General features: G+C 45.3%; 1 protein-coding gene across 2 annotated transcripts; it reads left to right on the top strand.

Annotated features, from left to right (window-relative positions):
* The first annotated feature begins 1034 nt into the window (after positions 1 to 1034).
* On the top strand, positions 1035 to 7985 carry rtca (RNA 3'-terminal phosphate cyclase). 2 transcript variants are annotated; one of them, XM_018726701.2, is made up of 12 exons: positions 1035 to 1130; positions 1437 to 1485; positions 1672 to 1772; positions 2556 to 2699; positions 3069 to 3192; positions 3438 to 3496; positions 3615 to 3756; positions 4395 to 4516; positions 4787 to 4845; positions 5458 to 5552; positions 5637 to 5741; positions 6049 to 7985. In XM_018726701.2, exons 2-12 carry the CDS (start codon positions 1441 to 1443, stop codon positions 6145 to 6147), a joined length of 1095 nt encoding a protein of 364 aa, XP_018582217.1. In that variant the 5' UTR covers positions 1035 to 1130; positions 1437 to 1440; the 3' UTR covers positions 6148 to 7985. The 2 variants fall into 2 exon arrangements, with proteins under 2 accessions (XP_018582217.1, XP_018582218.1); XM_018726702.2 differs by lacking the exon at positions 1035 to 1130 and having other exon boundaries at positions 1137 to 1485.
* Positions 7986 to 13443: the final 5458 nt, after the last annotated feature.

Here is a 13443-nt window from a genome sequence, read left to right as displayed (position 1 = left end):
CTAAGAATGTCTCTTTATTAATGTACACAACAGGAATGAGCCAAAAAAACAGACTCTTAAAATGCTGGTTCTTCCTGATATAAATATTACAGGGTAATAAAATTTAAAATGCCCCCAGTGGTTTTATAGTTTCTCTTTGTTCCAGGCAAATGTGTATTTTGTTTTTTTCGGTTGTACTTATTCCGAAGTTTCCGCTTTCCACTTTAATAATTCTGTGTTAAAACTTTCCCAGAACATCTGCATGAGTCTCCCAGACAAAAGTCTTTTTCAGTTTCACCTCGCGGTGTCCAGCGGGACCATCTGGCCATCCTGTCATCACATTTCACACGTCATACGTTAAGCAGCAGCTCAGAAATACAGGCTGAGATAAACTGAGGTACTGGCAGTGAGGTGACACCTTGATAGCCATTAGGGTTATAAAAAGATTAAAAATTGCACTAAATGGAGATATACACAAGTATAGGACCAAAGTGGGGTGGCATGAATAGAAAGGAAACACGGCCCCTGGTAACGCTTATACTAAGTGTGTTATATTTCTATTCCATCAAGAAACATATTGGTATATTTTGAGCCATTTTTGAAGCCTTCATTAACCAAATCCAATAGTACACTGATTCATTTAGCTGATGCTTTTGTCCAATGCGAGCTACAATGTTAAGCTACTTAGTTATTTACCTTTTTATAGAGATAGGCGATTTTACTGGCGCAATTTGAATTTCGGGTAAGTACCTTCAAGGGTACTGCAGCTGGGTGTGGGATTAAGTCCAAATCATGGAACACCAACTCTAACCACTACCAGCTGCCCCGTATAATACAGTATGAGCCTTTCACAAACAAGATAACGGTAGAGTGCACGTTTAGAACGACTGTCCTGATGACTGAAAGTGTGTTTTTCGTGCTCGTCCGCGTCTAGCGATATTTCCGAATGACTCAACTCTTCTCTTGTCTCCTGAACTTTCTCTCACAACGCGCTCGGACACAGGGACGTCCCTCCTGCGCATGTCTGTGCCGCTCTGCGCCCGTCTGCGCATGTCTACGCACGGACGCAAGCAGTCGACTTTCTGCCGCACCAGAGACGCGTTCTCGCTCTTAACTGGCGAGTTTGTTTCGAAGTGTCTTAAATAATAACAGTAAGCGATTCGCTCGTTTCGAAAAGGGAGGAAGAGCAGTCACGTTGTGTTGTGTGAAATAAAAGCGGTCGCATCAGCAGTTTTTGTTTCTGTAAACACGGTGCAGGGCGCTGTGGGAACTTCGCGCTCGGCTCATCATTGTCTGCGCGCAGTCGCCGCTCGTTTCTGTCCTCCGAGCGCAGGACGAGAGTCGCCTGCTGCATCGACCTGCTCGCCGCCAATCCTCCTCTCTTCTTCCACACACTCGCTCCACGGCTCTCGGGCCGGGAAACTATACTTAAAAATCCATACTTTTCTTCCTTCCAGAAAAATGGCCGCAACGACGCTGGAAATGGACGGAAGCGTAATGGAGGGGGTGAGTGAGTGCGCCGGCGACCGAGATGTTACTGCGGCGGCGGGTGGTCCGCAACAGACACGCTCCGAAGTTCTGAGTCTGAGGGGGTCGGGTCACGGGTGTGTTCCCGTGTTTCATGGTCTTTTCCCTCTACTTTCCCACCCCTTTCTTTCCCGTTTCTGCCGTTTTGCTGTCCATCTTGCTCAGGGCGGTCAGATACTGCGGGTGTCCGCGGCGCTCAGCTGCATCCACGGTTCGCCCATCAAGATCAACAAGATCCGAGCGGGGAGAAGCACACCGGGGCTCAGGTGAGGGAGGACTCTGACTCGGACCCGCATCCGTAAGTGCGCAGACCCCCCTCCGAGACCAGCGTCCTGTCCACGGCTCAGTAGCGCGTGCAGAGAGTGCGGCCAGGACCCCCCGTCACTCCTGACCCAAACAAAGCGAGCGGAGCTGATTTCCAAGCTCGGCTCGCTCTTTCGGGTGCTCGTCCTCAAGTCCACCCAGATCCCGCGGGGAGCCGCGCACTCCGGCGTGGGAGCGGGAGTTCCGAGCCCCTTGGTGGTGGCGCGCGCCGCGGGGGAGAAGCGCACGCAAGCCGCTCGCGCAGTGGATGTGGATCTCCTTTGTTAGCGCGGAGGCCCGGCACATGGCCGCTCCGCCGCGCCTCCGCTGCGCTCCAACTTTCCCCGCACTTCTGAGCCGGCGCTCACTCTGCATTGATTCCCTGAAAAGTGCGACCCACTCCAGCGCGTGTTCAACCAGCGCCACCGCGCATCATTTTTGACAAACTCAGACGTAGTTTATAATAAAATAATAAAATGCAGAAAAGCGGTCGGATGTGGTGTGTTTTTTTTTTTTTTTTTTTTTTCTTTCTTTCTCCCCCCCCCCCTCTTTTTAACTTGCTGGAGCGCACTGGAAAAAAAAAAAAAAAAAAAATGCAAAATCTGCTCTGTCTTTAAAGCCATTGTTTCCTAAAAGTGTTTTTTGTTGTTTAGCAGCCAGATTTGAAGCAGTTGGTGATGAATGAGAGCCAACAGACGGGAGTTTTCTTTTGATTGTGAACACCTCCCCCCCCCCCCTCACTGCAGGCCTCAGCATCTGTCGGGTCTGGAGCTGCTCAGGGACATGAGTGACGGCAATCTGGAGGGGGCCCTCGTGGGCTCCACGGAAATCACGCTGACCCCCGGCAAAATCAAGGGTGGCAGTCACCTGGCAGACACCCATACTGCGGGGTGAGCCTGGAGCAAAGTGACTTTTCAGCACCAGAACTGCTCCTGTCCACTTTTGTACACTCTCTTTACCCGTTACCTAGGTGCCCTCTTTGCATAATAATGTTTAAGTTTATTCCCAGAAGTTATCCGTTAAGAATTCTGAACACTACGATCCAAATATGAAGTTAAATCAGTTATGTTTTTCTAACTGCTCTGAGCTTCTTTAATTCCAGTTGGTTGTAAATATAGGATAATTTGATTAAAAGTTATCCTTGTGTGTTTTTTTTTTTTTTTTTTTTTCTCCCTCCCTCCTAAAAGTGATTTGCTACAAGCTTATGAACTGGGCTTGTGGACACCTGGGGTTACTGTTGGATCTTTAATGTGTTTCAGGAGCGTGGGGCTGCTTCTACAGGTGTCCCTTCCCTGCACGCTCTTTGCTGATGGACCCTCGGAGCTTTGTCTGAAGGGGGGCACCAATGCTGAGATGGCCCCGCAGATTGACTACACCCTCAAGGTGATCTGCTCACAGATTACTTCATGCAGCCTCTTATGTCCTTTAGACCCTGTTCGTAACAGATTGTGGAACCATCTCTTTTCGTGATGAGTGTAAGTGGGGAAAATGTCACGAATGACAGGTTCCCCCCCCCCCCCCCCCCCCGCTTTTTGAGGAGCATATAATGTGTCTCGTTGCCGAACAGGCTTTCGGTTAACTTTACTGGGGATTTCTGTTGTGACTGGAATAGAACATTTGTCCCTTAGGTGTTCAAGCCAATCGTGGAGAAATTTGGGGTCCACTTCGATTGTGATCTGAAAATGAGGTAACATGAAGTACAGTTTTACTTCAATTCTGCTTAACATCACAACAAACAAATAATCCTTGTGTATATTGGTTAATGTTTTACTGTCATTGTTTTGGCCCTGGTTTCTTTCTAACAGGGGATACTACCCCAAAGGAGGAGGTGAGGTGGTGGTGAAGGTGAACCCAGTGAAGGAGCTCAGTCCTGTTACTATGATGGAGAGAGGAAACATCACAAAGATCTATGGCAGGGCCTTTGTTGCTGGTGTTCTGCCCTTTAAGGTAGGTGGGATGGCTTTAAGGATTGGCTTAAGGAAGGCCTCAACTTAATTACGTTTATTCAGCTGACGCTTTTCTCCAAAACAACTTAAAATGTTAAGCTGCTTACAATTATTTACCCATTTATACAGCCGGATAATTTTACTGGAGCAATTTAGGTAGAGGTGGACGGAAAATAATGCTGATGAAACTGCTGCACTTGGTAGTTGTAATTAATCTGTCACCCATTACAGGTTTACTATTTTATTCATGTAGTGCATAAGTGATTAAATTATTCTATAAAAGTGGTCCATCTGCTTGTAGTCTTTTTTTTTTTTTCTGACTGATGCCATTCTTTATAATTTAGAATTTGTGACCATTCTGTGAGTAAATTTAGTTCTGTGTTTTCAGTCCACTTTCACACTGAATGCTCCATGTCATGACTTTGCGTTTTGTCTTAACGGGGATTGGCAAGCAGGCTGGACAGAACACAAACTCTAGGTTTCATCACAGCAACTACAATTAACTCCATTTAATTTGATATACATGTCTGGGGGGGATGCTGCTTTTTTTTTTTTATTTTTTAAATGCTGCAGGAAGCAGAAGGGTCACTTCAGGTAACTTGCTATACTATAGTAATGGCTGTGTTCTCACCCATCCAGCTGGCAAAAGACATGTTAACAGCAGCAGTGCGAACCATAAGGAAGGAGATAAAGGACCTGTACGTCAATATCCAGGCACTACAGGAGAAGGACAAGGCCTGTGGCAATGGCAACGGCATCATGTGAGTGCTCCTTTACTGCCGGCTGGCCTGCTGCTTCCACTCTTCATTTCGCTGTGCTGGCTGGAGACTCTGAAGGACCACTTTCGTTATTTGTGATTTATTCTCAAACAGAAAGGTCACGTAAATCAGAAGCTGGGAGAGCTCGGTCACTTTTAAAGCCTCTTCTGCAAAACTGCTGTGATTTGCTTGTTTCTCTACGTTGTCTCACTGCAGATGCCCTACTGAAGTATTTTTATGAGAAAACAACCCTCCCCCCCTGTTTTTTCTTAGCATCATTGCAGAATCCTCCACCGGCTGTATATTTGCAGGCTCTTCGCTTGGTAAAAAAGGTTAGTTTTTCTCCTGTTCTTGCTAGTGTGCAGCTGTGTCCAGCCCTTATGTGGGGTTTTTTTGTGCCAGGAGATGGCAGTGTCCCGCAAAGGCTGAGTAAACTGAGACACAATGGAGAGAGCCTGTCAATTCTGAATGTTTTAAACACTACAGACAGCAACAAACATGTGAAATGAGCATCCAGATAATTATGAAAATTAATCAGTGGTTAGCCTAAAATTTTGTTTGTTAAAAGCTGGTATTAAGATGTGTAACTTTTCCTCTATAAAATGTGTATAAGATATGCGAACATCATTATAAGTACTTAATGGACCATCTTTAAAACATGTAAGCTCATTTTTATCTTTTAATGTTTTACTTATTTAGCTGATACTTCTGTGATTTACAATGTTAGCTACTTGCATTGATTTACCCATGTATGCAGCTGGGTTATCTTTACTGAAGCAGTCTAGGTTAAGTACCTTGCTCAAGGGTACAGCAGCAGGAAGAAGTAGCTTTTGAACCTGTGTCCTTTGAGTGCAAGGCTGAAGCGCTAACCACTGGTCCATTGGGTGTTAGGGAGGTGTTACCTGCATAGTCAGACCTCTACTTTTCCTCTACACTCCAATCAGGTGTGTATGCAGACAAAGTGGGTGTGGAAGCTGCAGAGATGCTGCTGAGGAACATCCGACATAATGGCTGCGTGGACGAATTCCTGCAGGACCAGGTGGGAGTGCTGCGCCGACGCCTAGAAACAATCTCTTACAGGTTGAGAACGCTTCTATAACTACCGCATCTCTTTCACTGGCAGCTCATTATCTTCATGGCACTGGTGAAGGGCACATCTAGGATTCGGACTGGTCCGCTCACCTTACACACGCAAACTGCCATCCATGTGGCTGAACAGCTGACGAAGGTAGGCTGAAACCTGTCTGCATAAAAGATACAGAAGATGAGGGCAATGTTATGTTGTGTTTTTTAAGTAGATGTTATGCTGAATTTGGTTAACTTGTGTGTAGTCAGATGTTAGCCAACTAAGTACATTAAGGATGTGATCTGTCTCAAAGGTAGAGATGAGTGTTCAGCTGCATATTTAAAAGGATCAGCTCATCTCCTCTTACACTTGTCTGACATCTGGGATGCTGATGATAGGTCTTGTGTGTACACTTAAGCAATGACTTCTTATAGAGTCACTCAGACTTTGGTCTTTGACTTCCCTGCAGGCAAAGTTCTCCGTGACCAAGGCTGAAGATGAGCACTCCACAGGTGAAACCTACATCATCGAGTGCCAAGGTGCTGGAGCCACTAACCCCAACTTCTAGCTGCATGTTTGCTTAGCCATTGGCTTGACCTCCAACTGTTCTGCAGTCTCACATCAGCTTGAAGATTGGAGGACTAGCTGAGATACTACTGTGCTTTTGGTTTGTTGGTTGCAGTTTCATGAACTGAAGTTGTCCCCAATGAAGTGATTCTTGAATGAACATCCTTGAAAACCTGTCTCCAAGACCCCGCCCCCTCACCCTTATACTCCTATTCACGTTCGTTCCCTTACCTTCTGTTACTCAGGGTATTGCCTTACACTGTAATAAATCCGTTTTGATTTCACTTTTGTTCCATCTCTAACCAAATATGAGATGTAACCGATAATCCATAATTGGGAAAGGTGATTGTGTCAATTTTCCTACAGCTCCTTTACAATTTTGTAGAAATTTTCGCTTTTTTGTATAATACCACATTGGAGCTAAGTGCACTACTTTAACATGCAAAATTTGTCACGTTTCATAAAAAGGCAACATCATGCTAGAAATACAAAGTTACAGTGAGCTGGTTTATGTCTGACTGATTTAAATTATTGTTTTTTGTTTTTGAGGTTTTCTTCGGGTTATCTATATATTTAATTTTTTCAAATCACCTAGCTGTTTTAGATTCTTTGCAGAAAGTGCATTGTGAGGATTATGTCAGCAGTTTCAATCTGGGCAAAGTTAATCCCCTGGAAAGGCAAAATCCAGGTTCTCATTTACCTGTTTAAGTTTTTTCATGCTTCTGTGGTGTTGAGGGGAGCAGATGTAAATGATTTATTGAGAAGTGACATTTTCAGTTTCTGTTTGTTTTGCTCAGAAAGAGTAAATCTGTAGCATAATGTAATAAGATGTTGACGAATGTGAAAGAAAAACACTCTGCTTGTGTGGTTGGAATAAGACAGCTGACTGCCTTTGCTGAAATTTAAGCTGCACTTCGTAACCAATTTTGTTAAAGATTCCTCACTGCTGATGTTGGAGGTCTTCGTGGCAGAAGTTGGTTTGTCATTGCCATTTTTGCGGTGAGGTTCTTGGGTTGCTTCACCCCGTCTGTCTGATTGTACAACGTGGTACTGTTTATACCCTTTTCATCATGTTGCCCACTGGCCTAATCTGACTAGCGTCCTGTGATCACACCAGGCCTCACCGGCGTCATTCACTTGAGCGTTTGGTGTGATTTCCAGCACTTTTCCGGTCAGTTCCTTTTTAATGGTACTTAGTGTCTCGAGGGTCTGGGCTGAGCAGAAATAGCCTACCGGATGTGACTAGCAGCGTAGCGTAGCAGTCCTTGAAAGCTTGCACAACTCCTGACCCCAGGGCCATTGCCACCTCCTTTGTTTGACTGTGGTAAAAAGGCTATCAGCTAGGTAACCCTGGTGGTCCTTATGTGGCCTCTCCAGGGACAGATGGTATAGGTCCTTTTCTCATTCATTGTATCCTTTCTCCTAACCTCTTTTTAGCTTAGCAGATGTAGGGACAAAAAGATGGTGGGTGAATTTGTCTGGATATAACTGGCCTGGGGATGGCGGAGTTATATAGGTATTCAAGTGACTTTTTTTTTTTTTTTTTTTTTTTTTTCTCGACTAGCGGAAGTGGGTGTGACTGCTGGCTTTACGGTTTCCTGTCATTCTACAAGCAGTCTGTCCTGTGCATCTGTTGTGTTGCTGCAGGTACTTAGACTGGGTTCCAATAAATAAAATCATGAGTCATCCTAAAAATGTTCACAAAATGGTGTGTTTTCAGTTGTGTGCACTGGCTAGGGATTTCAGATGTGCGCAGTGTAGGGGGTTCTCAGAAGTACTGACAGTTGCCCTTCCTTGTAAGTTTGGTTTGCATTAAAGTTTAAATGATGCGTTACTGAAGTCTCTTCTGCGCTTCTTGCTTTGTTCAAACGCGGATCGCTTTTCGAAACCTGTCATTTCTGTCGGAATGTGATCAACAGTTGCTTTAGTTGTAATCCATTCAACGGCAGCTTTTGCGTTCCTGAAAGTACACTTGGTCTCAATGAATGCCTGTTCCGGCTTTTGTTTAAATGTTCTCTTCTGTGTCGTCAGCCACCCACTTTACTTATTTAACACACACACACAGAGTTTGAGAAGGTTGAAATAGCTTGAATTCTTCACAGACCCCCCCAAAAAAGTAGTTTTACGGAGCTTGACCACATTTTATGTAGTTCTTGAGGTATGGGGATAAATTTTGTTGAATCATTAAAATTTTAATACCTTTTTTTGATAGGCTTAGAGGATTCTTAGCTTCACCATTAATTGATCCCAAAAGCATATTTTGTAAACAAAGGCAAGTAGCTTCTTTAAACTGCCTTTAATGTGAAATATGCAAATTAGTAAGATGGTAAAATTGTCAATCTTGACAAGTGGTAATTCCCACATTTATGGAGAAAATGCATGCGTTATTGAACAAAGAAAAAACACATTATACACTCTTTAAAGTTTTGTAAGTATCCTATGACTTATGTTTGACCTTAATGTGCGTTAATGAGCATATATTAAACTACTTTGCATTTCCAATGCAGCGTACAGTGTTGTATTTCACAATGAATTTGTGGCATGGCTTGTCATGAACAGATTAAAGTGATCAAGTGTCCCAGAGAAGCACGTCCGGGTGTGAAGACGCTCCTCGGGCTCCTTCATCTTGCTGTCACTCAGCCCGGTCTGCCAGAGGTTGTGTAAGTAGCTCTTGTCAATAAGCAGCTCAGATGCAAAGGCTGGCATCCCGCGAGAGCGACACGATAAGGTCAGCCCGTGGACGTGCGGACAATGAGGCCACGAAACCATTGAGCGTTGCTGCTTCAAGTTACACGCCCAATGGATGTCATGGAAAAGGCATGCCCTCGGCCCAAATGCTCCACAAAGACGCACTTTGTGTTTGGGTTCCGAGACAGAAATGTTGCTGCTGTTACTTGATCGGTGTACTTCCCTCGTTGCCGTCCTTGTTCCCTTGTGCCGAGGCGAGTGCCCGAGTGCCGTGCTTGTGTAGAAACAAAACAAAGTTCCTGGCCCCTCGCTGTCCCTGTTGCCGTTTGATTTACCAGTCCGAGCATGGTAAATCTTCTTTGCAGGAGCAGCCACGGTGATTTGCAGGGGCTGGCTGGGAACTTCCATTTCCGTGATGTCAATGCCGACCAGTATCGGATGTCAAAGTACGCAAGCCCTACGCATCCTCACGGACTCAGATGATTCCAGAGGGAGGCCCAAGTTTATAAAAGTGACACGTGGGGTGCGAACGAATCGGAGGAGTCATAAAAATTTCTGTATTATTTCTGAGACCAAGACCTGTCCTTTAGAGGGGGAAACGGCAAACAGAATGGCTAGAAGAGAAATCAGGGTGGTAACTTGAGGAAGCTTGAAATTCACACCTGACCTGGGGTGTAAGAGAAGCCTCATGTGAGGGCCAGTTCTGTTCACGTAACCTGAGATCGCTGCTTTAGCCGATGTCCTCTCTGCTGTCCGTGGTGAGGTTCCGTTCTTGGGGAAAAGGCAGAGAATCCGTTCGGCATACTTGTTCGGGCCTCCTGGAGCCGATCTCCAGCAAGCTCTCCCCTCTGCGCTCGGGACCTTGGCCCCTGGACCCTGCACGCCTGAGGAAAGCGTGGGGCCTGGTCAGATGTCCTGATTGTCCCGCTCGAGACCCCCATGAAGGCATGTCACACAGGCCGTCCTGGAGGACCCAGGAACGCTGAATGGAATTACCCAGCTTCAGTGGTCCAGAGAGTCTGGATTTCTCTCGTAGCAGGTAAGATGTTAATCGGAATAATTTTTTTACTGATATGTAAAACAATTTCAGAAACGGACCTTGTGGCTCAGGAATGACTTAGACACTTTGCACTATGCTTGACTAATTCCCATTCAACGCATCTTTAAGGTTTGAGTTTTCAGCATACGACGGCCAAGATTAAAATAAAAAAAAAAAAAATTTTTTTTTTTTCTTAAAGAAAACACATGAACCACACTGCAGGAATAATTACAATATATAGATGGAGGGCAATAAAAGCCTATTTTCAGATAAGTTCTCTGTGAGCAGCAATTTCTTCGAACAGACGCATGAACGGTGACAGGTATGCCTTATAACTCAGGGATACTTGAAAAGGTAGGCGTGCATTAAAGGATCCTGAATATTTTTCATAGAAATTCCTCTGATACGGTAGAGTTTGTTCAGGTTTACTGCCTGTGACTTATTTACTGAGGTGTGTTACTCAGAAAAAGCAGCAGGTAAATGAAAATAGTAGTTAATGTTTGCGCGTTTCGCAGTTCAGTTCTGGTAAAACATATACAGCGTACATGTTTTCTATGGAAATGTTTGTGTGATATGAAGAGTGCATTAATATGCAAAACGAATGAAAAGTCAGGTAACAGGAAAAACGCACCTTGATCGTTTGGGTCGGCAGGGTGCAGCAGCTCACGTTCCTGTCGAGTTGTTTATTGCTGGTCCTGTGTGGCTTTCAGAGGCAGTAACGTCCAGCACCGCACCACAGTGATGATCACTCGCTCATGGCGACTTGAGCTGCCATCTGCATCTTAAATTCATATACATACTGCTATTTGTAGTAGACAGTTGTGATGTTTTTCTCCTGATACAACAGTTTGGTGACGCAGGGGGTAATGCTGCTGTGCAACGGTGCCTAGATGGTTTGGCCACCGTTTGAATCCAGCTCAGTCTGTATGGAGTTGGCATGTTCTCCCCATGTTTATGTGGATCTCCTCCAGGTGCTCTGGTTTCCTCCCACAGCCCAGAAATATTTCAGGCGAACTGGTGACTCTAAACTCCGCGGAGTGTGGAAGCGTATGTGTATGGCTACCCTGTGATGGACTGGTGTCCCCCCTCTTGGTTCTGTACCCAGCAATTCTAGGAAAGGCTCCGAACTGTCACCATTCTGGCAAGGACAGGCTAATGAAAGTGAGTGAGTGAGCGACGTCAATTTGTTCACATCCAAAGACATGGCTTCTGGTGCACATCTTTATTGTCTGGATTGTTTTGTTTTGTTGTTTGCCTGAGACTTTTTCCCTATTATTTTTGGCTGTACGCTGCAGAACTGATTTTAAGGGAAAATAATAAACTCTGTGTAAGAGACGAGGCGGGAGACAACGGGTGCAGTGCCCGTCTGTGAGGGGTTTTATTTGTTCTCAGTGCAGGGAAAAGGAAGGGGATGGAAAACGGGGGCCAGGGAACAGGTAGGATGGGGGTTCGTGTGGGTCGGGGGGCTGGGAGCCTTGGGTCCGTCCGGACGCCAGCGTCATCTCCGGGTTCGTCTTTTGGGATTCGCTCTCCTCCTCCGTCTCTCTCCCCTACTGCTGGGTGCCAGGGAAGAAATAGGGAAGGTAATTAGCCCCAACTGTGGCTGCCTTCTCGGGCCACCTCGGCATGCTACACCCTGCTTTTCAGAAAATATAATATTTATTCCAATGCCAATATACCTCAGCACACATGCACAGAATATCTTACCTTGAGGTGTAGGGTACAGTAAGTGACATTTATTACAACAAATGTCTCGACCATCGTACTCAAAGTCCACAAGTAAACCACTCGGTAGGAGACTGTCAGACGGTAAATAAAACAAGCAAAGAGACTTGGAAAATGTGAAGAAAAAATTTCTGCAGAAGTAAAACGAAATCCTAAGTTGTTTTGACGAGTCTGCACGGCATGTTTTTTCCCACCAGCTGACAGCGTAAATAGAGGTTAGGGTTATTACAAGAGAATTAAACAATACAGTATATCAAAACCTTGACAGTTATATTGACAGCCATAATGGAAGCAAAGTTCAGTTTCCTCCCACCAGCCTAATAAACTATTGCATTTTTCAAGGCCTGCCTTTACCTTGTGACGCACTCAGCTAGTTTGCAAATGCAAGCAAAAATGTAGTAATCCTGAACCAGCGTCCAGCCAGAAACGCGCAGCGAAGGCAAGGCGGACAGGAAGAGAAAGTGACAAATGGTGACTGAAACTGAGAGCTATACCAGCGGAGCGTGGAACCCGTCAGCGTTCGCTTTTACGCTTTCATTTCTCACTGGGCACTCGTGGAGCTTTACCTCTGTGTTTGTATATATACTGCAGGTTTGTTTGACTGAAATGCTGCGCGAATTTTTCCACCTGTCCATCTTCGGAAGCTCTTTATCCGCTTAGGATGACAGTGATGTGCGGGAAGTCCTAGGAAGTATATAGGATAAAGAAAGGGGTGTGCACACGAGAGGAAATCGCTCCATCACGGAGCATCTGAATGGATATATACTACCTTTCAGTGTAATATGTCCGGAGAATTATGCATGTATAAGGAACACAGTCGTGCAGGAGTTCTGAATAGTACAAGTATATCAGCCAACTCTCAACATTATACGTATTTTTCCATACTGATCTTTGCAGATTAATAACTATAGATATTGGTCGTTCTACCCTGTTGTTAAGCCTCCCATTGAATTATTTATACCTACAGAGAGGAGTAGTTAAAAGGGGAATGAAAAGAGAGACACACCTCTGATGGTGTGAGCCATCCACCGTTTCCACTCTGCTGGCTGTAGGTTTCAGCGAACATGCCTCGGGGAGAGTACCACATGGTGGACCAACACCTGGCTCAGCATTGGTGGTGGTGTGAGCAATTACAGGAAAATAACCTTTGAGAACTTCATCAGGTATACAAAAGGGAACACATGCCAATTTGTGTTTCATGGGTCTCCTTGACATGTATGACTAGTATGGCATCTTGGGGATTGAGACATGGGTTTCTGCTATAAGGCATGCAGCAATTTATGTACAGGGGGGGTGTGGTGGCGCAGCGGGTTTGGCCTGTGCCTGCTCTCTGGTGGGTCTGGGGTTCGAGTCCTGCCTGGGGTGCCCTGCAATGGGCTGGTATCCCATCCTGAGTGTGTCCCCTTCCCTGTGCCACTGGGCTAGGCTGTGGCTCGCCACAACCCTGCTGGGGGCAAGCGGCTTCTGTCAACGTGTGTGTGTGTGTGTGTGTGTGTGTGTGTGTGTGCAATTTATGTACTTCAGATTTATAGATTTGACTAAAAGTGGAAAACGTGTTTTTCTCACTGTTTTCATTAGATACACACTTTATTGTTCTGTCAAAGAATTACAGTACATACCCCTTAGAAGTTGTCTTGCATGAAATATTAACATGTGCCCCAAGAGTCACTCTGACTTCCATCACCACATGGGCTCACTCATGAGAATCGCCAGCAAAAACTGCCCTTTTACACTGATCCAATATCTAATAGTCTTGCTGCTGCTGTTATTACTGTTAAAATGATTATTTGGATAGGGTCAGGGAACCTTACAACTGCGTCAAATGACTGGAGCACCGTGCAACAT

The sequence above is a fragment of the Scleropages formosus genome, chromosome 9 (genome assembly GCF_900964775.1).
Source record: "Scleropages formosus chromosome 9, fSclFor1.1, whole genome shotgun sequence".
NCBI classification, from domain to species: domain Eukaryota; kingdom Metazoa; phylum Chordata; class Actinopteri; order Osteoglossiformes; family Osteoglossidae; genus Scleropages; species Scleropages formosus.
Note: the sequence above shows the minus strand (reverse complement) of the source record. Positions and strands in the feature narration are given on the sequence as shown.